Consider the following 26,348-nt stretch of genomic DNA (forward strand, 5'->3'; position numbering starts at 1 on the left):
ATTCCACATACTTTGGTCCTAGCACGAACGACTCTCCCACTGCAGTTAACTAGACAAACGACTCTCTTAAAATGAGCTTTATAAGCCCACTTAAAGGGTAATAACATGTTGCCTCCCTTGGTTGAGACTTTCATCCTGATGGAGGCTATCGAACATCCTCAGAATAAATAACCCAGGCTCCACTCACCTCGCAGTGCACACAGCAGGCCAGGGCTTTTAATGACTCACGTGAGGCAGGGTATAGAAGACCCCACCTGCCCCCACTCCCCCCACCCCAGGGGCTGCCTTGTGGTGGAGCTCATGCACCAAAGAAGTCAGGGTGGAGACTTGGTCCTCCTACTCCTGTGGAAGCAGAGTGGGGAAGAGGCCACCAGAAGAAAAACACATAGGCCTCGTGTTCCCTGTTCCCCATCGTCTACTCACATTCCTACAGTTAAGCGGGCTCTTTGTCTCTTTGTAAATTATGCCATTCTTTTATTATATCCCTACGAGAGGCCCGTTGCACCAAGAGATTCGTGCAATAGGCCTTTCTTCCCCTGGCTGCCGGCACCGGTTTTCCTCCAGCACCCAGGACCCAGGCCTTCGATCTGGCTGCCACCTTCAGTCTTTGCTCTGGGCGGAGCGCCACTCCTATAGCTTCCTCTGCCCCCTCCCTCCCCCTCATAGCAGGCGTCCTGCCCCACCAGGCCCCTTCGAACCTGTATGCGTGCTGCCCAGAGGACTGGAGTGGCTGGGGGGCGGGGCCATCACCATCTTTGTCAGGTTAATTTGCATACTCACTCCTGATTGGCTGGTGGGCGTCGAGAAGGTATGGTCAATTAGCATGTTTCTCTTTTATTAGTGTAGATTTACAGTTATGTTATTACCGTGTAGATATTTTCCATTTTGAGATAATTAGAAAAGCAAAAGTGAACATGCTGTGTATGTAAAGCTCATGTTAAATATGTAGGGTTGGGAGGAGTGGAATAGAGAGGGGATGCCCTGTGGATTCTAATGATTTGTACCCTCCATATTTCTCCTAAGGGGTGGTTTGCCCTTGGATGCCCTCCTCGCCTTCTACAATGGCAGATATAGAGGGTAATCAATGAGATCTGGGCAACAAACCATCACATGACTAGGTTTTATGCTACAGACACATGTTGTCAATACAGTAGCCACAGACCAGGTATAGCTATTATATTTAAGTTAATTGCAATTAAAAACTCAGTTCCTTGGTTGCACCAGCCACATTGCAATGCTCAGATCACATGTGGCTTGTGGCTACCAAATTGGTCAGAGCAGACACAAAATGTTTCATCATCACAGAAATCCCTGTGGATCACCATTATTATAAACCTTGTTAATCATAGAAGGTATCCTCTTATCCTTCTCATGTCACCCTCAACATCCCCTATGAGACTGTGAGATTTGCTGAAAGCAGGAATGGTGTTTTGTGTCACCTCTAACCCCAGCTCCTAGTCCAGGGCTATGCAAGACATACAAATAATATGATTATTCTTTCTCTTTGCTCCCATAGTAGCTACTTATCTTGGTCATAGCACTTTAACACATTCCCCCCCCCCCCCAAAAAAAGTTTTTATTGTTTTAATTGAGATATAATTGATATATAACATCACATTCGTTTTAGGTGTACAATGTAATGATTTCATATTTGTATATAGTGTGAAATGATCATCACAGTAAGTCTAGTTAATAGAATTATCACACATAATTTTAAAATATTCTCTGGTGATGAGAGCTTTTAGATCTACTCTTTTAGAAACTTTCAACTAGACCACACAGTATTATTGACTAGAGTCACCATGCTGGGTGTTACATCCCCGTGGCTTATTTTATAACCAGGAGTTTGTACCTTTTGACTACCTTCACCCATTTTGCCCACTCCCCAGCTCCTGCCTCTGGAAACCACCTATCGGTTCTCTGTATATATATGAGGGGTTTTTGTACATTCCATATATAAATGAGATTATATGGTATTTGTCTTTCTCTGCCTGACTTACTTCACTTAGCATAATGTTCTCAAGGTCCATCCATGTTGTCATAAATGGCATGATTTTTTCTTTTTATGGCTATATAATATTCCATTGTGTATATATACCACAATTTCTTTATCCATTCATCCATTAATGGATACTTAAGTTACTTCCATATTTTGGCTATCTATAATAATAAAAGCATAATATGCTAATTAGACAGGAAGTTCTTCCAGACAAAGCCAGGTCTGCAAGGAAAGCCTGGATCCCGGGTGCCTGCCAGCAGCCAGAGGGAAGCCAGCCTGGGTCCTGGGTGCCAGAGGGAAGCTGGTGCCGGCAGCCAGGGGAAGGAAGGCCTATTCCTGCACGAATTTCATGCATTGGGCCTCTAGTTGTAAATAATGCTGCAATGAACATGGGGGCATATATCTTTTTCTGTTAGTGTACATTTCCCCCAACAGTGCACAAAGGTTTCTTTTTCTTCACCTCCTTTTATTTCCAACAACTCTTATTTCTAAGAGAAAGTTTATTTAGAAAGTAACAGAGGTAGAAGAATTGAGCAGTAGAAGAAATGAACTCAGGAAACAAGTTATAGAGGCAAAAGAAGGGGCCTTGGAGCTTAGGAAAGAGAAGGGTATTTCTTGCCTTTTTTATAAAATAGTCATTCTAACAGGTGATATTTCATTGTAGTTTTGATTTTCATTTCCCTGGTTAAAGTGATATTGTACACCTTTTCACGAATGCACCTATTGATCATCTGTATGTCTTCTTTGGATAAACGTCTATTCAGATCTCCTGCCCATTTTAAAATATATATATTTTATTGATTTTTTACAGAGAGGAAGGGAGAGGATAGAGAGTTAGAAACATCGATGACAGAGAAACATTGATCAGCTGCCTCCTGCACACCCGTCACTGGCGATGTGCCTGCAACCAAGATACATCCCCTTGACCGGAATCAAACCTGGGACCCTTCAGTCCGCAGGCTGACGCTCTATCCATTGAGCCAAACCAGTTAAGGCTCAATATTTTTTCTTAAAAGAAGTAACAGACACTGCCTGTTATCCTATACATGCCCTTGACCAGAATCGAACCTGGAACCCTTCAGTCCACAGGCTGACGATCTGTCCACTGAGCCAAACTGGTTAGGGCTCCTGCCCATTTTTTTTTAAATCACTTTGTTTGTTTTGGGCTATTGAGTTATATGAGTTCCTTATATAATTTGGATATTAATAGTTTATCAGATACATGGTTTGCAAATATTTTCTCCCATTCATTAGGCTTCCTTTTCATTTTGTTAATGATTTCTTTTGCTGTATGGAAGCTTTTTAGTTTGATGTAGTCCCACTTGTTTATTTTTGCTTTTGTTGTCTTTGCTTTTGGTGTCTCATTGACTTTTACTGATTTAAAAAGTAATACAGAAAAAAACTGAGAAAAATAATAAAAATCAACAGGTAATACTCCCACATATAAATAGCCACACTTAACATTTTAGAGTATTTTCACCCATTAATTTAACAAATAGATATTTTATTGTATAGTGAGGTATAATATGAGGTATGTACTGAGGTACAATTTGCTACAGTAAAATTCACCATTTTTGTATGATGTATGGTGAATGTAAACACCACCACAATCAAGATACAGAACATGCCGAAACCGGTTTGGCTCAGTGGATAGAGCGTCAGCCTGCGGACTGAAAGGTCCCGGGTTCAATTCCGGTCAAAGGGCATGTACCTTGGTTGCGGGCACATCCCCAGTAGGGGTTGTGCAAGAGGCAGCTAATGGATGTTTCTTTATTATCGATGTTTCTAACTCTCTCTCCCTCTCTCTTCCTCTCTGTAAAAAATCAATAAAATATATTAAAAAAAAAAGATACAGAACATTTCTGTCAGCCCCCAAAAGTCCCCTCCTGCTTCTCTGTGGTCAAACCACTCTCCCCACCCCCTCCTTTGGCAGCCACTGATCTGGTTCTGTTCCTGTAGTGTTGACTTTTCAAGAATGCCATATAAATGGAGTTATGCAGTAAGTAGTGCTTTAGTCTCACTTTCATCCTATCTAATAAAAGGGTAATAAGCAAATTAAGCATCACACCATCACAAAGATGGTGGCGCCCATAGCCACAAGATGGCGGCACCCAGTCCTCTCAGCCCTGTTGGAATCCCCCAGTCCTGGGGGGGCGGCCGCTGAGAGCAGGCAGCGTGAGTAGTCGTGGTGATGAGGCAAGCGTTCCACCCTGGCCGCGGAGGGCCTCTGGGCAGTGGGCATGGAGCAGCCGGGGAGGGGGTCGTCACCCCAGCAACGAGGCAAGTGTTCCGTGCCCGGCGGCAGATGGGCCTCTGGGCCACGGAGAGCTTCTGGGCAGTGGGCACAGAGTGGCCAGGCCCCGCAGAGAGCTACTGGCGCACGTATTCGTGCACAGGGCTACTAGTTTAGTATAATGCTTTTGAGATTCACCATGTTGTTGCATGTATCTGTTCATTCCTTTTTATTGCTGATTACTATTCTATTGTATGGATGTACCACAGTCTGTTTATTCATTCTATACTTGTTTTGGGTTGTTCCTAACTCTTGGCAATTATGAACAGACCTGTTATAAACATGTTTATATAGGTGTTTATGTTTGCATATGTTTTCATTTCTCTTGGGAGAATTCCTAGGAATTAGATTGTTAGTCATATAGCAAGTATATGTTTAATTTGATAAGAAACTGACTTACAAAATGGTTTTTACCAGTTTACATTCCCACCAACATGTTGTAGTTTCCTTTTAGTTGTTGAGCCATTCTAATATATTTCAGTGTGCATTTAATTTGCATTTTCCCATTGATTAATGATGCGGAGAGTCTCTGTATGTGCTTACTTGTTGTCAATATCTCTACTTTGTGGAGGTTTAAAAATATTTTGCTTATTTTTATTGATTTTTTAGAGAGGGGGTGAGGGAGAGACAGAAGGGGCAGAGAGAGAGAGAGAGAGAGAGAGAGAGAGAGAGAGATATTGGCACAGCACACTGGCCAGGGATCAAACCCACAATGTAGGCATGTGACTGGGAGTCGAACCAATGACCTTTTAGTGCATGGGATGATGCTCAACCAAATGAGCCACACCGGCCTGGGCACCATTTTGCTTATTTTTAAATTTGGTTGTTATTATCAGAAATGTGTTTTATAAATATTTTCTCCCAGTTTGCATCTGGTCTTCATTTTTGTAACTTTTTTTTTTTTTGAAGAGCAGAACTTCTTAATTATATTCAAGAACAAAGAGATATCTCTAAGTACCCGCCATTTGCTAAATGTTGAGCAGCACAGGAGATACCATAATGCTTAAGTTCATACTTTATCTTTTTAACAAAATTGGCACCTATTGGTTTCTAGCCTGCTTTTCCACTATCTTATTATAAATATTTTTTCACATCATTACATAGTGTTTTAAAGCATGACTTGTAATTGTGTACTCTCATGGCTGGCTATATTTTATTTAACTATCTCTATTTGGGGATGCTTATGTTGATTCCAATGAAAATTAAAATAAGAAACATATGATTACCATTATTATTTACATCGTTGTTTACATCTCCAATCATTTTCTTAGTATAAATGCTTACAGTTGCAAAGCCTGGGACTAAAGCATAGCACTTTGTTTTATAATTGTGTCTTCAAAGAGATTACAGATGTCTTGAGGCAAAGATGTAGTCTTCCCCTCCTTGTCATGCCAGTATGTGACAAACAGCCTGTCACGCTGTAGCTTCTCCATATCTCCTTGATGGATGGATAGTTAGAGAGAAAAAGTTTTCCATTGAACTTCGTCCTCTCTTCTCCCTTTGGTGAAAGAAAATTAGAGTTCCCTTAGCCATCTACCCTGCCCTCTCAGATGGAGGAAATAAGAAGGAAGTTTCCTTCTAGGAGAAAGCTTGCCAAGGAGATGCAGGTTCCCAGAGAGCTAGGTGACAAGCCCTGTTGCTGCTCAGCAACGCCCTGAAGGGGCCCCGCCCCCAGCCTGTATAAAGCCGGGGTGCAGTGGGGCAGCCACAGCTGGCAGGGCCTCTGGAGCACCGGCACCCACACCGGCACTGGCACTGGCACGCGCTATGGCAAATGAAGTGCAAGTCCTGCCCTCCCCGCTGAAAGGGGGCCATCCTCCCGCAGGTAGGCTGCCCACCTGCCCTCTGTCCTGTAGGTAGCAAGGGCCTCAGTGCTGCTGCCCTGCCATCTATGCCTTCAACCGGGAGGGGGGGGGGGCGCCCAGCAGAGCAGAGGTTCTCGGCCTCCCATGGTTACTCACTTCATGCAGCCTGACTTCCTCCTGTGCCTTTGATCTCTCTAGGCTTGTGTGTAAACCACCTGGGGGTTTGTCAGGCCCCACATCAATTAAAACCTGATTATGTGTGAGGGGACAAGGGATTGGGTGCTTGTGGGAAGAGATAGGTAGCAAGGTTGGCCCTTTCCTCCCTGGAAGGTGATTTACTGCCATGGAAACCTCCTCCCTAGAGGTTCCAGCTCTAAGACTCAGGCTCCGCAAGATACTGTACGTCATCTGACTTCACAGCCCGGCAAACCAGCTTCCTCAGCAAGGACAGCAACCGCCAGTCTCTCTTCCTCCTCAGGCATTTGGGTTGGGCGGGGGTATCGGTGATGTATTTGCCTGTCAACACGCTGAGGAGCACTTTCTAATAAGGACTCAGACACTGGAGGGGGCTGCCTGGAAACCGTGGCGTATCAAGGTGCTTTGCAAAAAGTATCCACAGTTCGTTTTCTCTCTCTCTCTCTCTCTCTCTCTCTCTCTCTCTCTCTCTCTCTGTCTCTTTCTCTCTCCCTCTCTCTTCCTCTTTCCCTCCCTCATTCCCCCCCCTCCCATTTTAAATGTATGCTACTTATATCAACTCTCTGGAATATGGAAATTAGTTTTATTGTACTTAACCGTATGTTCATCTAGATTGACTGAGGCATGTAGGCCTATTTTTAGCCAGTTTTATGTTCTTTCAACTGCCTGCCTTCTCTTTTCCTTTCCCCGTTTGCAAAATGTACTTATTGGTCTAACTTGGCACCTCTAAGCCAAGGTTATTTCAGTCATCTGTGCTGCAGAGGATGGCGGGAATAACCTCTGCCAAGCTGATACACTGACACAGAGGATCAGTGGTTTTCTGGTGAGCAGCCTTGCTGAGAGAGTCGGAATTTTCACTTGTTTCCAGTTCTGGGCTCCATGCCCTGTTCTCCTGTGGCAGATTCCTGACACTTTATATTGAATTGGATTTAGCAGTGTTTAACACTATCTCTATTTAAAGTTAACGTTGCTACCTAATGGTCAGGAACGATAAATGCTAATTATTAGAAGAGAAGTCATCGCACAGATGATGACCAAAAAAAAAAAAAAAGACACCATTCTCTTCTCACCACTTCCACCCCAATCCTTCGTCAAACAGTTAAGCCAAAACCTGATTTACTGAATTGCGTTCATGCACAAAGGACGCAGAGATAAACCTAACCAAATGAGCATTCGAATGAAGCCACCAAGAAGTTCCTGTCCTCACCACTAATGACTGCTAATTACTCTGTGTACATAGCACACCAGGAATCCATCAAGCATGTCACAATGCCTCTAGCATGACAATTAATTATTACGAACTGTGACACTACAGATAAGAGGTTTGGGGTAATTAGAATGGAGATGAAGGCAGACTTTTGCCTCCCCACTGAGAGCAAGGGAACAAGGAAGCCTCCTCCTTCCTCTGCCCTTGCTACCTATTTTAAGTCCAAACCGGTTTGCGATGGTGCACAATTTTATTTACGGAATAACAATAATTCATCACCAGAATTCCATCAAATCTTCACCTGATTTTTAATAAGCAATTTACAGATCCCGCAAAGTGGGAAGCAGGCATGATATGACGGGAAGGATTTGACATGGCCTTCGGAATTGGACAGATGTGGGTTTAAACCCTGCTTTCGTTCCACATCTCTGAGCATCAGTTTTCTCGCCTCTAAACCAGGGAATAATAACTAACGTGGATATTATAAGGTTGTGAGGATGATGAAAGGCGATAACCTCTGTAAGGTACCCAGCACATGAATGTTAATCCCCATCAAATGCAGGCCTCATAAAACACATAGCCATCAGGAGAAATTACCCTCCCCAATCGCAAGTCATCGGATGTCTGAGGGCTGCTGTACTAGATACTATTGCAGTAGGCAGAATAAGGAAAATGCATAGAAAATATACACATGCCCGCCCCATCGCAGTTAAAAATGAAACCACTCGAAAGTCAGCCAGCGGTAACTCTTTCCCACCTTCATGTCGAGTGCTTAGCAGTTTTTCTTTCATGTATATTAATATAATATATTGCAACTCCATTAGCCATGGCTATAAATTTATGCTGTGACACAAGACTACATTAAACATGAGCTGGCCTGGGCCCTAGTAAGCTTAGCTTTGGATTTTTGCTTTTTATATGCCTCACTCTCAGTTTTATAAGAACCTCATCACAGTGAACAGCCAAAAATGTGTGTGTAGAAGGTGATCGAGGAAGCCAAGTACATATGTAATGAACTAGAAAGAGCAGGAGTTCATGAGTTTTTCTGTATATTTCCTGCACTTTTTAATTCAGTTTTAGTCAAATGAATCGGAGCCATCAGAGAGGATACCACAGAACCCCCAGAGAGAATCCGTTTTCTTGCTCATTAAAGAGAGAACGGCCCAGCCAGTGTGGCTCAGTGGTTGAGTGTCGACCTATAAACCAGGAGGTCATGGTTCAATTCCCGATCAGGACACATGCCTGGGTTGTAGGCTCGATCCCCAATGTGGGGCGTGCAAGGAGACAGCCGATCAATGATTCTCTCATCATTGATGTTTCTGTCTCTCTCCCTCTCCCTTCCTCTCTGAAATCAATAAAAATATATTAAGAGAGAGAGAGAGAGAGAGAGAGAGAGAGAGAGAGAAAATGAAATTTGGGGATCAGATCCCCAAGTGTGAAACTAATGCAGAAAGTGGGGGGGAGCCATAGCTGCATAAGGGCCAGCACCATTAACAAAAAAAGCGGGGGGGGGGGGGCAAAGGCTTAATTCTCTCAACTTCAGTCTGCTCAAGTCAACTTACGGGGTTTGATCTGTGAGGTTTGAGAGATACGCTGGGAGACCCACTTTCCCAGGCATCACGGGGATGGGGTTTGATGACCACAAGGACAAGAATAACCGCATTCACCCCACACTGACTGTGCACAGAACCGCTAGACAGGGCAACACCCCTGCAGACGGACTATGAACCATCCTCCTCCTCCACAGAGGAGCAAACTGAGGTCAGCGGGGTTGTGGGACTTGTCTGAGGCTGCACACCTGGAGGGCAGTGGGGCTGAGGTTTGGGAATAAAGTGGAGCCCATGCCATGTGCTCTTGCTCTAAAGCCTTCTCTCCTTGCTCCCCACCTTCTTCGGATGGGGGTCTTCTAGGTGTTGATTGGCAGCTTAAAATTTGCCGAAAAATCAAATGTAAGTGCAAATGAAGAATTTTGCAAGCATTGAACCTTTGAATTAAGATCTTCACATAAAAATTATAAGTCACAAGGCGAAGTTTGCACAAACCTTTGTGGTGGTCAGTTTTTTCACATACATTTTCTACCAGTTAGTGAAGGGGAAAAGCTTAATTTTTCTGGCAGGCTTTTCTTTCTTTATCTTGACTGCCTTCTACAAAAAACTGCAAAATGTCTGGGAGATCTTAACTGCAAAAGTATTATGTAGTATTCTAAATTCAAGGGTCTATTTCTGGCATTGTAAACTACAAAAGAAGCCACAAGAATATAACTCTTTCTCAGAGATGGGCAAAGTTTCATTTTCCCCACATAAATTTTATTTTCTAATGAAACTATCCAAAAGAGTGTCTCTCTCTTTTACATGTTTTCTCTCTAGTTTATTGTGCTTATTGAAAGGACCTAAAGTTTTACCCTATGTATTCATATTCAAAGGCCTGTTAAAATGTTAAATCAGTTCACATTTCACTTCACCCAATTCCAGTTCATCCTTCTACAAAGGTTCAAAAGGCTATAGAGTCCCAAACACATAATTATGTAAATGTTACAAATTTAAATGAACTAATTTAGTTACAGTGAGACTTTGAAGAGGTCCCAGGAGTCAGACCTATCTGCCATAAGCAAAATGAACAAAACTCGACTGGGTTGGGTTGTAGATGTTTCTTTACAACTAGAGGCCCAGTGCAGATATTTCATGCACTTGAGGGGGTCCCTCAGCCTGGCCTGTGCCCTCTCACAGTCTGGGAACCCTCGGGGGATGTCTGACTGACCTGCTTCCCACAGTCGGCATCCTTAGCGCAGCTGCAGAGGCTTCTGGCTGAGTGGCGCTCCCCCTGCATTGAACATCTGCCCCCTGGTGATCAGTGTGTATCATAGCGACCGGTCATTCCACTGTTCAGTCGATTTGCATATTAGCCTTTTATTATATAGGATGGTTTGCTATATCCCAGGAGACCAGGGTAAGCAGTGCTCCTAGCAGCACTTTGAAGATGACCCTCCCACAAACTGGTTCCATCTGGTCCAGTTGCCTCACTGTAGAGAAAGACTTAATCTGTGTATACCTCCATGTATCACTATTGCATGGGAATATTGTCTTCTGCTTCTTTCTGCTGTACATGGCTGACCAAGTGGGATTACCTACCAGAACAAGAACTGTGCTCTGGACATTCAAGCTGTGGTTCACTTCTTGAAATCACTCATTTAAAGCCCACAGCCCTATACCAGAGAGGATTCAAAGACTCCTGCACGGAAGTAGAAATCTTCGGGGGGGGGGGGGGGGGGGTTTAATTTACCCTCAAATGTCTCTAGTTTATTGTTCTTAAGAATGAAGGACTCCCATGTTTGCATTTTTAAAAGTTTCCTTTTGTATTTGTTTTTCCGTTAAGTGCCTTATATTCTTCCAGAAGGGAGGGAAGTGATAAGTTTTCTTTTGTAAATACATGGGAAGCGTTAGAATTATAGTAAGGACTTCATAATAAGGATCATCTAGTTAAACTTCTACCAAATTCACCAAAGTCCTCCTCAGATATTCATGGCAGGTAGACTTCTTTCCTTTAACACACTGAGGGACAAAGGACATACGAGGCACGCTACATGACTCCAAATAACACAAACTGCTATATGCAGCCAGACTCTGCCTTTCTGGAATTTCCATTCTTTGGTCTTCATTCTCTTCTCTGGAAAAACATAAAATAAATACAAATAATAATAACTACACATTATGCTGTCCCTACCATGTACCAGGTGCTTATGTCACTTCTATTCTCTAGGACAACCTGAACAATCGGTACTATTCCCTTTTGAAGGATGCAGAAACTGAGCCCCAGAGGGGTTTAGCATCTTGCTCAAGGTCACAGAGTTCAGGAAGTGTAGAGCTCTTTGACCCCATATAACATTTCCTCACCAAGAAACCTTTCCTCGTCCCACATGACAACCCCTCGGATCTTTGAAGAGGCCCCTGCGCTCCGAGTCGTGGCCCCTTCAGAAGTGATCTCTCCCAGTTCCCTAGTCCTCCTGTGACCTGCTCCCTTCTCCACTCTGGTCACTCTCCTCTGGGCAGTCTCTGGTTTGTCAGTGTCCTTCAAATGAGTGGCACAAAACTCAGCGTTTTGAAGTTCACATTTTTAATTGTTGTTTATTTTACAATAACAATTTGCGCTAGACTGCATCTAACATTACAAAATTCTAGTGAGAAGCTTTTATAATCAATTAAAAAAACCAAGTTGGTGACTCAAAGTGACCAAATAGAGTTTATTCCATGAATACAAGAATGGTTTCACATAAAATATTTATTCATATAATTAATACAATCTATAATAATAAAAGCATAATATGCTAACTAGACTGGATGTCCTTCCGGACAACCCTCTGGACGAAGCCGAGGCTGCAAGGGAAGCCTGGGTCCCGGGTGCCAGAGGGAAGCCGGTGTCAGCAGTCGGGGGAAGGAAGGCCTACTCTTGCACAAATTTCGTGCATCGGGTCTCTAGTTAACAATAAGCAGAAAAATCATGATGTCTGTTTATGCTAAAAAGGCATTTGATAAAATTCAATATGTATTTGTAATTTTTAAATGCAATGAAATGGCACTAGAAGGATATTTCCTTAACATGATGAAATAATATATTTATGAAAATATATGTATTTACTTCTCATGTATATAGCCTTCTAAGTGCACATTATGCTTAATAGGAAAACACTAAAAAACAATTCTTTAAAAATTAGGGTGACAAAGATGTCCACTATCACCACTATTAAACATTATTTTGGAGGAACTAATATAATTCTTTTTATGTTAATCATTTTTAAACCTGGAAAGCCTAAGAATCGATTTAAAACTATAATAAACAATAAGAGAATTTAATAAGATTTAGATATAAAAATCAATAATAGTAATATAAGAACAACAGTCTGTTAGAGTTATAACAGAAGACTAGACCTCATTTATAATAGCAACAGCAATAATGAAGATAAAATTACTTAGGGAATAAATCTAATAATAAATGTGTGAGATTATGTGAACAAATTGCTGAGGGACTCAAAGGAAGATATAAACAATAAAAAAACACACCATATTTTTTAACAGAGAGCTACCAGGAATATAAAGGTACAAAGTTTTTCTTTTTAAAAATCTATAAATTTAAAGCAAGATCTTTAAAAATACCAATAGGATTTTTTATAGGAAATTATTAAGCTGGTTCTAAAGTTCATATGGAAAAATAAATAAGAATAGCTAGTAATATTTTTCAAAGGAAATGTAACAAAGAAGGACTAACTGTCAGATATTAAAGTATACTATAATAATTTAAATAGAGTTATAATGGCATATGAATGGACAGAGAGATTAATGGAACAGAAGTCCAGATATAGCCACTATAATATGTGTGTATGCATGTATACACATGTGTGTACATATGTATACACATGTAATATATACACACATATACATGAGTACTTAGTATATGATAAAGATGGCATTTCAAATTAATAGGTAAAAGATGAATTTTTAAAATATTATTAGGATAATCTAAAAAAAACTATTATGCCTCCACATGCCTTACACAAAATACATTCTAGAAGGGTCAAGGATTTAAATATAGCATCGAAGATTGATTTTGCAAAATGAAACCATAAAAGTTCTAGAAGAAAATATGAAATAATATTTATAAAACATCAGGAATTCCTTAGTGATACAAAACCCATAAGGGGTTGACGAAAATAGAAAATTGCTGACTGCAAAAACATCAACAAAAAAGGCAGTAACTGCCAAAATATTTTATACTTGTGATACATCTCATAGATAAACCGCTCCTATCTTATGTAATAAAAGCCTAATATGCTAAGTGTCCGGTCATCCAGCCATCTGTTCAACCAATCAAAGCATAATATGCTAATGATATGCTAAGGCTGCTCAACTGCTCGCTATGATGTGCACTGGCCACCAGGGGGCAGACGCTCCGACTGGTAGGTTAGCTTGCTGCTGGGGTCTGGCCAATCAGGACTGAGCAAGATGGGCTGGACACATCCTGGAGCCCTCCTGTGGTCCCTCCCCAGCTGGCCAACCTCCTGCGTCTCTCCCTACCCCTGATCATGCACTAGTGGGGTCCCTCGGCCTGGCCTGTGCCCTCTCACAATCTGGAACCCCTCGGAGGGTGTCGGGGAGCCGGTTTTGGCCTGATCCCACAGGCCAGGCCGAGGGACCCCACTGGTGCACGAATTCGTGCACTGGGCCTCTAGTGAATCAATAAAAGCATTAGAAAAAAGAATTTTAACAGCTCATGAAAAGAAAATATAAATGGCTTTTAATCACAGAAACAAACTCAACCTTTAATAAAATATAAGAAATGCAAATAAAACAATGAGAAAAAAATTTTTAAAAAGACTTATTGATTGACAAAATCAAACGTTTTCTAGTTCACATGGTTGCAAGGGACTTGGGAAGACAATTGCTAACATTGTAGCTGGTGAGATTGTACACTGGTGCAAGTTCTGGGAAGGGCAATTTGGCAAGATTTAACCAAATTCCAAATGTATATTCTTGAGAACTAACAAGATCACTTGTAGGAATTTACCCCATGGATATACTTGCATTTTTTAAAATTTTATTTTATTGTTTAAAGTATTACAAGTAGTAGTACATATGTCTCCTTTTTTTCCCCATTGACCTTGCACTTGTGCAAAATTCTGTATATATGAAAGGATATTCATTGCAGCATTGTTTGTAATAGCAATGGATTAGAAACATCTGAAATGCTTTAACATTTGGGAATTGGCTAAGTAAACACAGAATGTTCATATAATGAAATGTTAGAGATGCTAAAAAGGAAGATACATTTCTATATGTGTATTGAAATAGAACTTATTCCAAAACATATAATTGAAGAAATATATAAACAGATAAGGTGCAGACCAATGTTTATCTTATGCTACCATTTAAAAAATAATAACATGTAAGTAGACATATAGAATACTTGTGGATGAATACATGGGAAACTTGTAACATAGCAGCATTTAGGGAGATGAACCGGGGGGCTGGGAAATAATGGTAGGAGGGAGACCGCAGACCTTTTCATGCTCTTTGAATTGTGTGCTTTATGTATATATTAGAATCAAAGCAATAAATTAAGCAATCATTTTAAAAGAGCAAAGACTAAGTCAATTCACAAAGGCATGGAGAAATAATTTTCCTTATTTTTCACTTTATTGGAGCTAGTTTTAGAAAACTGTCCATTTGACATTCCCATAAAAGGAATTAATAGGTTCAAACGAATCAATGTCTGTTTAAGCTTTTTCTCATTTGAGCTTGTCAGATTTCAGATGAGCAAATTTCCTGGGAACAGAAAAAAGTATTTGCTTTGACTTGCATTCTGAAATGGGTCATTCCTTTAAAAAGTTGATTTCATCTGACATTGTTAAACACTTGAACGGCTGTTAGGTCATCTGTAGCCTGATTAACACTAGTTGATCTATTGAATGGCAGGATTACTAATGCATTTTAGTTGCTCACTACAAAATCTGAACTTGGCCAACATCCCAGGTTCGGGGTCTGAGATGAAAGGTGGGTATATGGTGGGATCAGAAGCATCTCTGTTGAATTAAATGCCTGTTATCACTACCGCCCTCACGTTTGACTCATTCTCAGAATCTGGCTTTTGGTTGAAAAAAGAAAAATGCAAGCCTTGCACAAACTTTAATCTTGTGGGAGAACAGGAGGGTCACATTGTAATTGTCATTTGCTATCTTGAAGAGTATAATTGGTTTGATAACAAGAAAAAATGTTTTTCAGTGAAATGCCTAAGGGAGTATGTTGTTATTCATCTCCCCAAATGGAAGATGTACCTGCTGCCTTGGAAAGCTCCCTGAACATAAACAAGCAGACCTCAGCACTTCTTCTCCCCATCTTGTTTGCACGAAACATCTTTTTTTCGTATCTTTATGCAGTTCCAGGGTAACTTTCTTATTGCTCTGCTTTAGATGAAAGTTTAGATCTTTAAAAAATAAGTTCTAGCCTGACTGGTGTGCTCAGTGGTTGAGCATCGACCTATGAACCAAGAGGTCACAGTTTGATTCAGGTCAGGACACATACCCGGGTTTAGTGCTCAGTCCCCAGTAGGGGGCGTGCAGGAGGCAGCCAATCAATGATTCTCTCTCATCATTGATGTTTCTATCCCTCTCCCTTCCTCTGAAATCAATAAAAATATTTTTTAAATAAACTAAAAAATAATTCTAAATTTTTCCCCAAATCTAAATGCATACCTTGAATAACAAAGCATGCCTTCTCTTGCTGTTCTAACCCTGACTCCCATATTGATGTTTATTTGTTTATAGTAAAAGCTGGAGGGAAGCGAATTTCCAAAAAACAAGAAATTGGCATCTTGGAGAGACACACCAAAAAAACAGGACCTGAGAAAACAAGGTAGGGGACTGCTTGATTTCTTTTCCTGTGTCACCTCGAGGAGTTTTCAGTGACTCTTCTTCCAGAAGTCAGAGGCCTCCCAGTCCCCCTAGGCTTTTGCTAAGCAGGGTTACAGACAGCCGCCAAGGTGGGGTGTGGTGGGGGTCAGGATCAGTGGTGATGCAGACTGGAGGTGAAAGGTGGCTACCTTCTGGAGGACTCTTTCTGGGCCCCCATCACTAACCCCACCCATTCATTCTCCCGCTCGCTGAGTCCAGCCCAGCTGTCTTGTACTTAAATGACACCATCCTCAATGCATTCAAACCTGACGCACATCCCTTTATCCTATCTTCACATTAGCCTTTAAAACAGGGTCCCTAGGCTGCCCTATTTTCATAGTATGCTTTCTGCTGAAGCAAATCTACTGAATTAAAAATAAATGCTTTTTAGTTGTTGTTTTGAATTCATCACTCAATTATTTAGAAACTATTCATGGCTTCTATATTTGGCATAGCAGGAGGGCCTATAGATACTGAGGCTGGTTTCTCCCTGCCCGTTCCACCATAACCTTGACACGCTGCACTATTCCCAGAGCTAAGCAGAAAGCTGTGGCTGGAGCCGACACGCACATGGCCCAGTCACTCTATGCCTTAGTTGAGGAAAACATGTGGAACTGGCTTGTCCAAGTAGTGTAATGATGGTGCTTCAGAGACTATTTCAAGGTGGTTTCCATAGGTGAGTTGGTGAGTATTTGAAAGGAGTTGATTAGATGCTCAAGGTACCTCCTTAAGAGGTAAAATGGCAACAGTCTCAGAAGGAGAATACGGAGGGACATAGACGATGGACTGTCTCTACCTCTTTCATATAACACATTTTTTTTTATCACTTTTAAACTTTTCTTTCTGGTTTCTGTGGGGGAGATTGTTTGAGGATCTTTTCTACATTAAAATAAAATACTCACTAGCCCCTTTAGCAGTGTTTGTTTCTCCCGAATCCAGAAAACAGCCATCACATAAGGAAAGCTGTGAGTCCTCTCTGGCGACCCAGCATGGAGGCCAGCTCCTAGAACACAGAGAGCACTCTGTGGATGATAACACATGGTTGTTGAATCACAAGCTGATTGATTTGGAACATGGACTCTTTCTGACTTAAGCATAAGCCCTGTTTATGTAACACACCGGGGTCAGGGGCTCAGCGACTGGAGTCATAGCTTGGAAATTACCTTCTCGTTGGCAGCCAGTGGACAAGTCCTATTTCTCTGCACCTCAGAAAAAAGGGGACTTACTGTTAATTCCAATGCCAGCTGAACAGTGAAGGAAGAGGAGTTGCCTAGAGAGTAATACAGTGGTGACTGGACCCCTCTTTTAAAAATGCAGTTTCTTTGTAATAGTCATTAAAAGATGGGAATTGGACTACTACAGAACGTAAACAGCAAGAAATCAACCTCTCTCCTCATTTGTCAGGGATAGATATGAGTAGGTAGGACCTAAAGCTTATGGAACTTGCGTGCCATTTTTAAAAGATAATAAAAGAAATTACCAGTGTGAAATGGCCAGGGCCCTCCCTGTGCAGTGAGCGGCGGTGCAACCGCAGCTTCACCAGCTGCACCATCAGTTCGCCCCTGCCCTCACCTCTGCTCCAGGAGTGTGTGCACGGGATGGGAGTGCCTCGTCTTCATGGACAAACAGTCCCCTTACATCTTCTTGGAGAATAGCTTTTGAAAAAAATAGACTCTGGCAAATAAGTTTCTAGGCATCATCAATCTATGTCTGTTTCCTAATAACGTGTACCAACCAACACAAACCATCCAGAAAAAGAAACTATGTCGAGCTCAGAGTTTCTGTCAAGAAATTGTACTGCAGGCTCGTCCCTGATTGAAACCCTCCTACAAAATAACCTGACCTCGGAAGAAGCCAGACACAATAGAGCGTATGCTATATCATTCATGTTATGAAGTTCACAAGCCGTCAAAACGAATCTATGGGGCTATAAGTCAGGGTAGTGGTTATCCTTAGGGGCAGCTGGTTAGACTAGTGTTTTAAGTATCTGAATATGTGCTAAGCCACGTACTGATAATAGGTGCACTTTTCTGCGTATGTAATATACTTCAATGAAAAGTTCAAAAGCAAAAGTAATAATAAGTTGGCCTATAAGGCTTGTTGTGGCATGTGGGCACAAGGAGGCAGGATTGTTTGTCTTTCAGATGTAGCCAAGCAGAGTGACGTTTAAAGGCCAAGTAGACCTGCTTCTGTATAAATCATTTAACCTCTTCAGTGGTTAAGTTTTCAGGTCCTATATGAAGTTTCTTTTCATCTTTTCAGTGCTATTATGAATGTTGCCAAAATACAGACGATGGATGCCCTGAATGACACACTGGAGAAGGTGAGCTGTGGGTGAGATGCATCATGGGATACTCCCAGACAGTACTCCCCCAACCATCAGCCTGCGTGGGTGAATGACCACTGAGGTGTTTTCCAGCTCAGAGGATCAATGTCCTTTTGAAAGAATCTGCTCTCAGTCCCAAGAACACAAAGAGGTCTTGGCTAGAAAAATTGTTTCTCCCAAATTCCTAGTGTCCATTCAATAAATCATCTCCAAAATAAGATAGAAAATAAAGCAAGAATCGTGACACCAAATTGGCAGGACTTTACCTTGCCATCCCAAATATTTCTCAAACACATTGGCATGGTTTTATAAAAAGGCAGCCCATGTATTGGGAATTCTACCGTTTTGCCCTTCCTCCCCAGCACTGCATTCCGGTGAGGCAGTATTTGACTGGAGGCGAATGTGGGTGGTGGAGGGTTGCACAGTTTTGGGCTGGAAGAAGGCTGGGCGCTGGCTGGCTTTGTCCAGAAAAGTCTGTTTAAATAAGTGGTTGAGTACTGCTATTGTTATTTCTATATCATGAATTTCTTCTAAGTAGCTCAACAAACTAAGAAAACTTACCAGAAAGACGGTGGTTTGGTTTTGTATTCAAGAGTTTTTTCAACTATGTAGGTGAGCTGAGTGAGAGCCTTATTCTTATTTCTGGAGGACAGATACATTGCATGTAAGGCAAGGAAGAGCCACTCTTTCAGCTGCTCCCACGTTAGCTGAAGGGACAGGACTGAGCATCCTTTATAGAAGGGAGACTTGTCATTACTGCCAACATTAGGGATCTGAAAGAGATGAGAGCAGAAACTGTGCTAGGCCTCTGAGTCCCCATCTGGCACTAGCTCTTCCACTTACCAGCTGTATGACCTTGAGCAGGTTACTTATTCTGTGCCTCAAATTTCTTGTTTGTAAAATGGAGATAAGAAAGAAAATACACTTCACCGTTTCATTGTGTGGAATAAATGAGTTCACACAAGTTAGCTCTTAGAACGGTGCCTGGCACAGTCACCTGTTTGCACTGTGCTCCGGGGAGTAGCATGGTTTCATGGCAGATAAAAAGGTACATCTGAAGTCCTGGGATGTTACGAGGCAGAGAATACAAGACAAGATCTTGATTATAGACGATAGCTACAGAGCCTTCTCATGTGGGGGGCCTGCTTCTCCCATCAAATAGATTTGAGGTGAGGTCGGAAGTGCCTCTTTGCCTTGCTGGGTTTACAGGAAGGGCAGGGGTGGAGGATGCCCTGCCAGGGCAACACCAGCTGCCCGCTCCTGCGTCCCACCTTCTCTTGCACCTGCCCACTAAACGCCTTTTCCTCAGGGGCAAGAGGATGCCACAGTTGTTGGTGAAACCGGATGGCACGTTCCTCGAGAATATATGTTAACCCAAAATGAAATGTTTAAGGACAGTGGTCAATAAAGGTTTACACTGTGTGTAGGTATGATGCCAGGGTTCATATATATATATTTTTATAGACCTACTAGAGGTTCAGTGCATGAAATTCATGCACTCAGGTTGAGGGGAGGTCCCTTAGCCCAGCCTGCGCCCTCTTGCAGTCCAGGAGCCCTGGGGGATGTCCCACTGCCGTGGAGGTGGGAGAGGCTCCTACCACCACCGCTGCACTTGCCATCCTTGAGCCCGACTTCTGGCTGAGCAGCACTCCCCTGGTGGTCAGTGCGTGTCATTGCGACCAGTCATTCCGCTGTTCGGTCAATTTGCATATTAGCCTTTTATTATATAGGATATGCATATGTCTGTGACATAGAAGGGTTCTTCCACTTTCAGTTAAAATACCAATTCTCTATTTCAAAGATAAAAAGGAGAGTCAAGTAACAACAACAATAATAATTGTGTTTGGAAAAACAAGACAATAGTGAGATGGTGTACTGTTAGAAATATGTTTAACAGCAACTATACATGTGAAAAGAAAAACTTTAACATGTAGCTCAGTGTTTACTGGGGTAGGAATGTGGCCAACACCGTATAGATTACTGGCTAAAACAGGCTCTGGCATCAGACATCAGATGCCTGGGTCTTATGCCGGCTCTGTCACTCCCTAGCTGGGTATCCTTGGCCAAGTTTCTTCACTTTCTGTGCCTCTGTTTCCTCATCTGTAAATGGGAATGTGATTAATAGTATCCACGTCAAAGTGATATTGTGAGAATAAAAGGAAGTTATATAACCCCTGCAAAGTACTTAGCACAGAGCCAGACACAACTAGCCCTCAGTAAGTGTGAGCTCCTCGTCCCAGGCAGATATCCTACAGGGCGCCATTTGGATTCCTGGGCAAAGGATAAGAGGCTAGAAAATCAAGTCCCAAGATTGCCATAGTGACTATCTTGAATATGGGAGTTAATGGATCCACATATTTCCTTACAGCTAAGAAAAATCCTCCCTGAATCCATAATTCAACCTGACTTGTAATAGGATTTCATAATAAAGGTCAACTGGGGTAAAAAGACCAATGCCTTTTAAAAGATAGATCTGCTGCAATCAGTGGTTGTCAGGAGCTTCAGTGAGAGGAGGGGTTGACCACAAAGGGATAGGAGGGAGTTTTTCTGAGGTGGGGGAGTGATGGAATGGTTCTGTATTTTGAGTGTGATGATAGTCACAGACTGTATGTACTTATAAAACTGTGCACTGAAAAGGGGTATATTTTACTATAGAAAAATTCTACCTTGATTTTTTTCTTTTTGTTGTTAGTCCTCACATGAGGATATTTTCCCATTGATTTTTAGAGAGAGTGGAAAGGAGAGAGGGAATGAGGGGGGAGAGAGAGAGAAAGAGAGAGAGAAACGTCGATGTGAAAGAGACACATCGATTGCTTGCATCCCACACATGCCCTGACCAGGGCTGTGGATCGAACATGCAACCCAGGTAAGTGCCCTTGACCGGAAATCAAACCCATGACCCTTCAGTGCATGGGCCAACATTCTAACCACTGAGCTACACCGGCCAGGGCTACACCTTAATTTTTCAATAATAAATATGTATGCCCTGGCTGGTTTTGCTCTGTGGTTGGAGCATCAGCCTGAGGACTGAAGGGTTCCCGGTTCGATTCCGGTCAAGGGCACATGCCTAGGTTGCAGGCTCGACCCCCAGTGTGGGGCATGCAGAAGGCAGCCAATCAATGATTCTCTCTTATCATTGATGTTTCTATCTCTCCCTCCCTCTCCCTTCCTCTCTGAAAATCAATAACAAAAATATATTAAATAAAATAAATATGTATAAACTATATGCCTTATACCAAAAAATTAAAAGGCATAAAAATCACGATAAAGATATTGGCATCTGCTGATAAATTTTCACCTGTATTATAATGATCCCTTCCGCAAAATATATTGTCACAAAGACCTAACAATATGCAATTGGTCAGAAGAAACACCTGCACTTATTAACATTCATTCATGCCCTCTGCTACAATTCTGTCTAGTTCCAAGAACCCATGTTAATTCTCAGATCAACTTAAGAACTTAGAGTCTAAGACTGTAAAAGTACAGCCCGACTCATAGGATCTCATCAACCATTCAATCATGGTAGGACATTTCTTTCCATATGCTGTTTATCTCAGGATACCCTACTTCAAAACCAACCGAGGGTTTAAGATTTGGGAGATTGAAAAAAACTGTACAAATCTAAGTGGAATTTCCCCTCCCACTATCTTCCCCACTCCTCCCTGCACACAGACCTCTGTCCCCACTACCTCTCCCCTTCCCTCCCCACCTCTCCAGCCCTAGATAATAACAGAATTCCTGTTGCCCAGTGACAGACCACAGAACATGGTATTCCTGGCAGAAGAAGGAGTTATGTAAGCTTGAAAACTCTAGGCTAAAAAGCAGGGAGACCTGGTCTGAGACCAAATTCCACCTACTCCTTAGAGATTGTTTAACCTCTTAGAAGTCCCATAGCTGCTCTGAGACTTATGTTTGCTCATTTACTTCATTTTTTAAGGGCAGGGATTGAGAGAGAATGGTACTGCCAAGTATAATGCTTCTCCGGATGGTTATGGAAGTTAAATTTGGCATTCGTTGTGAAGCCTCTCAACATGAAAGTATCCAGTTGAAACATCACAACAGGGTTGCGTTACGGTGTGGAGGGGGGTGGAATGTTGAAGCCCAGTTAAAGTTGGGGCCACTTTTCAAGTTGCCAGATGCGTCACCCATGCCCAAGTGAGGGAGATGGATGTGCAGTGGGGTCCTGGGGGAGAGGAGACGATCAAAGGCACCTGCAGATCTGGAAAGACTTCTCTGTTCCATGGATGAACGTGGCCGTAGGAGTAGCCTTGAATTTCATCGACTCAAACCGAATGTCTTGTTTTAAGCACTTTACCTAACGGGGTGTGGAAATCCAAGTGCCACGTTGGAAGCTAACCGCCGGGAAAGATGAATGGAGGCCCTGCCCGTCTGCAATACTACCTAACCTCAGGCTCTAACACGAACCCTGCCGCTGATTTTCCTGCAGCTGGGATTTCTTTCACAGCTCCAGTCCTAAAGACTTGTAACAGACTTCTTTTGCTTTTTCTCTGAAACCAAAAATATAGGTTCTGAGGTCACCGCTACCCAAGGTGAAGGTAAATTCTCAATGTGGGTGTTTCTACGGATCTGCTTTTTAAGTTCCGTGTGTTGGCCCTTATGTGATGGAGCCACGGCAGGACAGAGTCCTCACACCTATGCCAGCCTTGAATTCTCTCTCTTGTGGAGTTACCCTCGGTTCCCTTACCCTCATGAATCAGACAGGAAACAGCCTTTCATTCTACAAACCCGGTCAGTTTACAGAGACGAACGATGAAGAATCCCAGGCTTCCCTCAGTGAAGATGCCAGACTGAAGTCACAGCGGGCTGGAGGCTGCACTCTGTGGAGCTATCCCTACTTATTTCTAGTTCGGACTTGAAAATAAAATCTTTCTCTCTCCACTGATATGGAACCTAAACCTCAGAATTAGGACATTGAAGGGTTGACTGTTTTATTTACAGTTTCCATTCTAGTGGAGGACTCTTTGTAGACGCCCCCAAGTCCTTTCTACATTAGGATGTTCCTGCTGGAGCGGTGGGTATCAGAGACGGCGAACTTGACTCTCTTGCTGTATTTACAGGGTGTGGCAAAAGGAGGTTTACAGTTGTTCGTATGGAAAATAATACAGTAATTAATAAATAACAATACATAAACTGTTTCATGTACTCACAACTGTGAACCTACTTTTGCCCCACCCTGTATAAGTGGTGCTAGAGAAGCCTGTACTGCCCCCCCCCACCCCCCAAACCTGTCCATTTGTAATTTAATAATTATGGGCAGTTTCTCTAAGACGATTATCTTTGCTTGAATTAATTTCCACTTCCTTCTCAATCCTGTTGATTTGATTTTTTTTTTCTCCTAAGCTTTCCCAAACCAGATGTAGATGGCCAATGAGCCCCAGAGGCAGTCTCTCCCTCATTCTGACCTGTGGCAATCCCCTCCAGAGAAGCAGCTGAGCAGAGCTTTTAGAACCTCAGTTAAACGCCTTGGTTAAATGTGACCCCTAACCCTGTGCATTACTGATAAGAATGGAAAATGGTGCCATCCACTATGGACAATAGTGGTTGCCAGCGGCTAGGGAAGGAAGGAATGAGGATTTATTGTTCAAGGGGTACTCGGTTTCAATGTGGTACAATGAAAATTTCTAGAGATGGATGTAGTGACGGTTGCACAACAAGGTAAATGTATTTAATGCTACTAAACTATACACTTAAAAATGGTCAGAATTTTATGTTGGGTGTATTTTACAGAGAAAAATGTAAGCCCTAAATTGTGGAAATAACCCTGGAGATGAATTAATGCCACATTAAGCAATACGCGTGTTCCAGCAAACTCTCTCCTTTCCGCTTTGCTTTCCCATCTCCACCCATCATCACCCTCGCACCTTAAAAACAACAATCAACATCGTGGCTTCCTCTCCTCAGTCTCAACTTGTCATCATGGGCCATCTCACCTTGGCTAATTGCCCAGGTGTCTGTTATATCATAATTACTTGTTCATTTCCTTTCTCACCACCCCCCACCCCTTTACCGTACATTTACATTTGACTTGAAGTAACTTGCCAGGTTGTTCTTCCTACCTGTAATCTCTTGAATGTGATTTAGAGCTAACCTGAAATAATCCATCTGTTTTAGTTGATGCTAAAGACACCCAGTCTGGAAGAAAATCACTGAAGTCGGTGACCTCTTAAGTTTCCTTCTGGTTCTAATGTTTAAAGAAAAACAAAACAAAGCACTCTGCCTTTACCACACTATAAAATGCATGTCATGTGGCCTGATGATAACTGGTCTGACCAAAATAAAGGCTTCAGTGCTTTTGAAAAAGGATTTTTCTTCCTTTCTGCCAGAATGCTAGCATCAACCACCCTTGGGTTTAATTATTGTAAAAGAAAAATTTTAGAAAAATACTGATAGGCAACATAAGGAAAAAAGACTAGGAATTGCCCATAATTCTATCCCCCAGAGATAACCATTGTTAACACTTCAGGTTATATTCCTCCAGTGTGTTTAATTTTTTAAGACCAAGAATAAAGGACTTTCTAGTGTCAAGTTTCACATGAAAGGGAATGCTGTGTGCCTAGAGCTCAGGGACATTTGAGAAGAGATATAAGGCACCTATGTTTTCCTGGCTTAGGAGAGTCCAAACAAACCATAAACAATGTGATGCTTGGGGTCATGATCAGTTTATCTCCCCTTTTAGTTAATTTGAGTGTCAAGGCAAGGGCATCTTCGTCCAATGGTGATTAAGTTAAATTCCTAGTGAGCTGAGGCATTCCTCTTTTGCTTGCTAAGGAAGGTATCTGTAGGTGCCTTTATGTTTGTATCAATGGCTTGAAAAGTAGGAACCAGCGTAGACCCAAAAGGTCACTGGGTCCAAACTCTCCTCCTAGGAAAATTATATCTGAAGTCCTTGCAGCATTGGGCATCCTTTTGATTTTAAGCCATCCTTAATGTAAATTTCATAAGGTCTTTCGGTTCCATATGAAATTTATCTTATTGTCAAATAGTCTCAGTCTGTGTTAACTTAAATCTACTTAAGACTGTTTCCTCATACATGTCTTCTGTGGAGATGACTAATGAGAACTTTTGGTACCTGCAGCTAGTAAGTCATTCCTCAGCTTTCTTTTCATCAGGCTGTTTAGATTGAACCATATGAAACAGCCAATATTACACCATTTTTGACCTCTTAAAATAGAAGTTTTACATGTTTCAATCTAATAAATAACCCTAACTCCTTCTAACTTCTTACAGAGGTTCTCTACTTTTGATCTTTTGACAACTGAGCGGTTCTTTCCCTTCAGGACTTTCTCAAATGTTCCCGTAGCCTTCTTAGAATATAGTGATTCATATATGCATACTGGTGCCAAAATAATTGCTAATATTAGAAGACTGATGCAGAAATAATGAACCATTTCTACTTGTAAAATGTCACTTCAAAACACAGACATAACATATGTATTATGTATATTATTTTAATATAATACATGTTATAGTTTTACAAATTAGAGATAAACCAATGAGTGAAACCCCAAGTTAACATACTATGGACCCAGAGCTGGAAGTGGTATGGGAAAAAAAAGCAATACTATCAAAGTAGTAAACAAAATTGTGAAATTTCCATGACCAACTGTATTGCTTTCTACTACTTTAATACTTCATGGTCAAAAAGATCCAATATGCTTATTTTTTTCTTTCCTTCTCACATTTAGCTCAGCCATAAATTTCCAGCAATAGTGCACATGGCACATCAAAAACCCAGACCTGCTCTGGAGAAGGTCACTCCAATGAGAAGGATCTACATTATTCAACAGCCTCGAAAATGTTAAGCTGGGACGTAAAACACAGCCGTCTGCCCAACTGCCTTCAACATCTGACAGCTTAGCTAAAGGACTAAAACTTTCCTTAGGCTTAGTGCACTTGCTTGGTAAATAAAATAGCCTTTGTATCTTCTCTTTGGATGTTAGATAATAAAGCATCCCAAATTGTGAATGCAATGCATTCTGGGGCCTCATTTTGGTCCAGGACAAGATCCCATTGATAGTTACAGAAGAATTCTGAAGAATAAGTGGAGAATCCAGAAGACTTG

At 41.9% G+C, this 26,348-nt stretch overlaps 1 protein-coding gene across 1 annotated transcript; it reads left to right on the forward strand.

Moving 5' to 3' along the window:
- Positions 1-6,039: 6,039 nt before the first annotated feature.
- DAPL1 (death associated protein like 1) lies at positions 6,040-26,201 on the forward strand. Its single transcript, XM_008138662.3, has 4 exons — positions 6,040-6,117; positions 15,811-15,898; positions 18,199-18,259; positions 25,972-26,201. The coding sequence occupies exons 1-4, from the start codon at positions 6,060-6,062 to the stop codon at positions 26,086-26,088; spliced, it is 324 nt and encodes a 107-aa protein (XP_008136884.2). The 5' UTR covers positions 6,040-6,059; the 3' UTR covers positions 26,089-26,201.
- The last annotated feature ends 147 nt before the right edge of the window (positions 26,202-26,348 follow it).

This window comes from Eptesicus fuscus, chromosome 11 (assembly GCF_027574615.1).
Source record: "Eptesicus fuscus isolate TK198812 chromosome 11, DD_ASM_mEF_20220401, whole genome shotgun sequence".
In the NCBI taxonomy this organism is placed as follows: Eukaryota; Metazoa; Chordata; class Mammalia; order Chiroptera; family Vespertilionidae; genus Eptesicus; species Eptesicus fuscus.

What these genes read in the sequence shown, in the direction of transcription:
- DAPL1 (XM_008138662.3), top strand. Translation starts at nt 6,060, where the DNA reads ATGGCAAATGAAGTGCAAGTCCTGCCCTCCCCGCTGAAAGGGGGCCAT. An exon ending in AGGGGGCCATCCTCCCGCAG is followed by an intron (nt 6,118 to 15,810) that starts GTAGGCTGCCCA and finishes ATTTGTTTATAG; the next exon opens with TAAAAGCTGGAGGGAAGCGA. An exon ending in TGAATGACACACTGGAGAAG is followed by an intron (nt 18,260 to 25,971) that starts GTGAGCTGTGGG and finishes TCTCACATTTAG; the next exon opens with CTCAGCCATAAATTTCCAGC.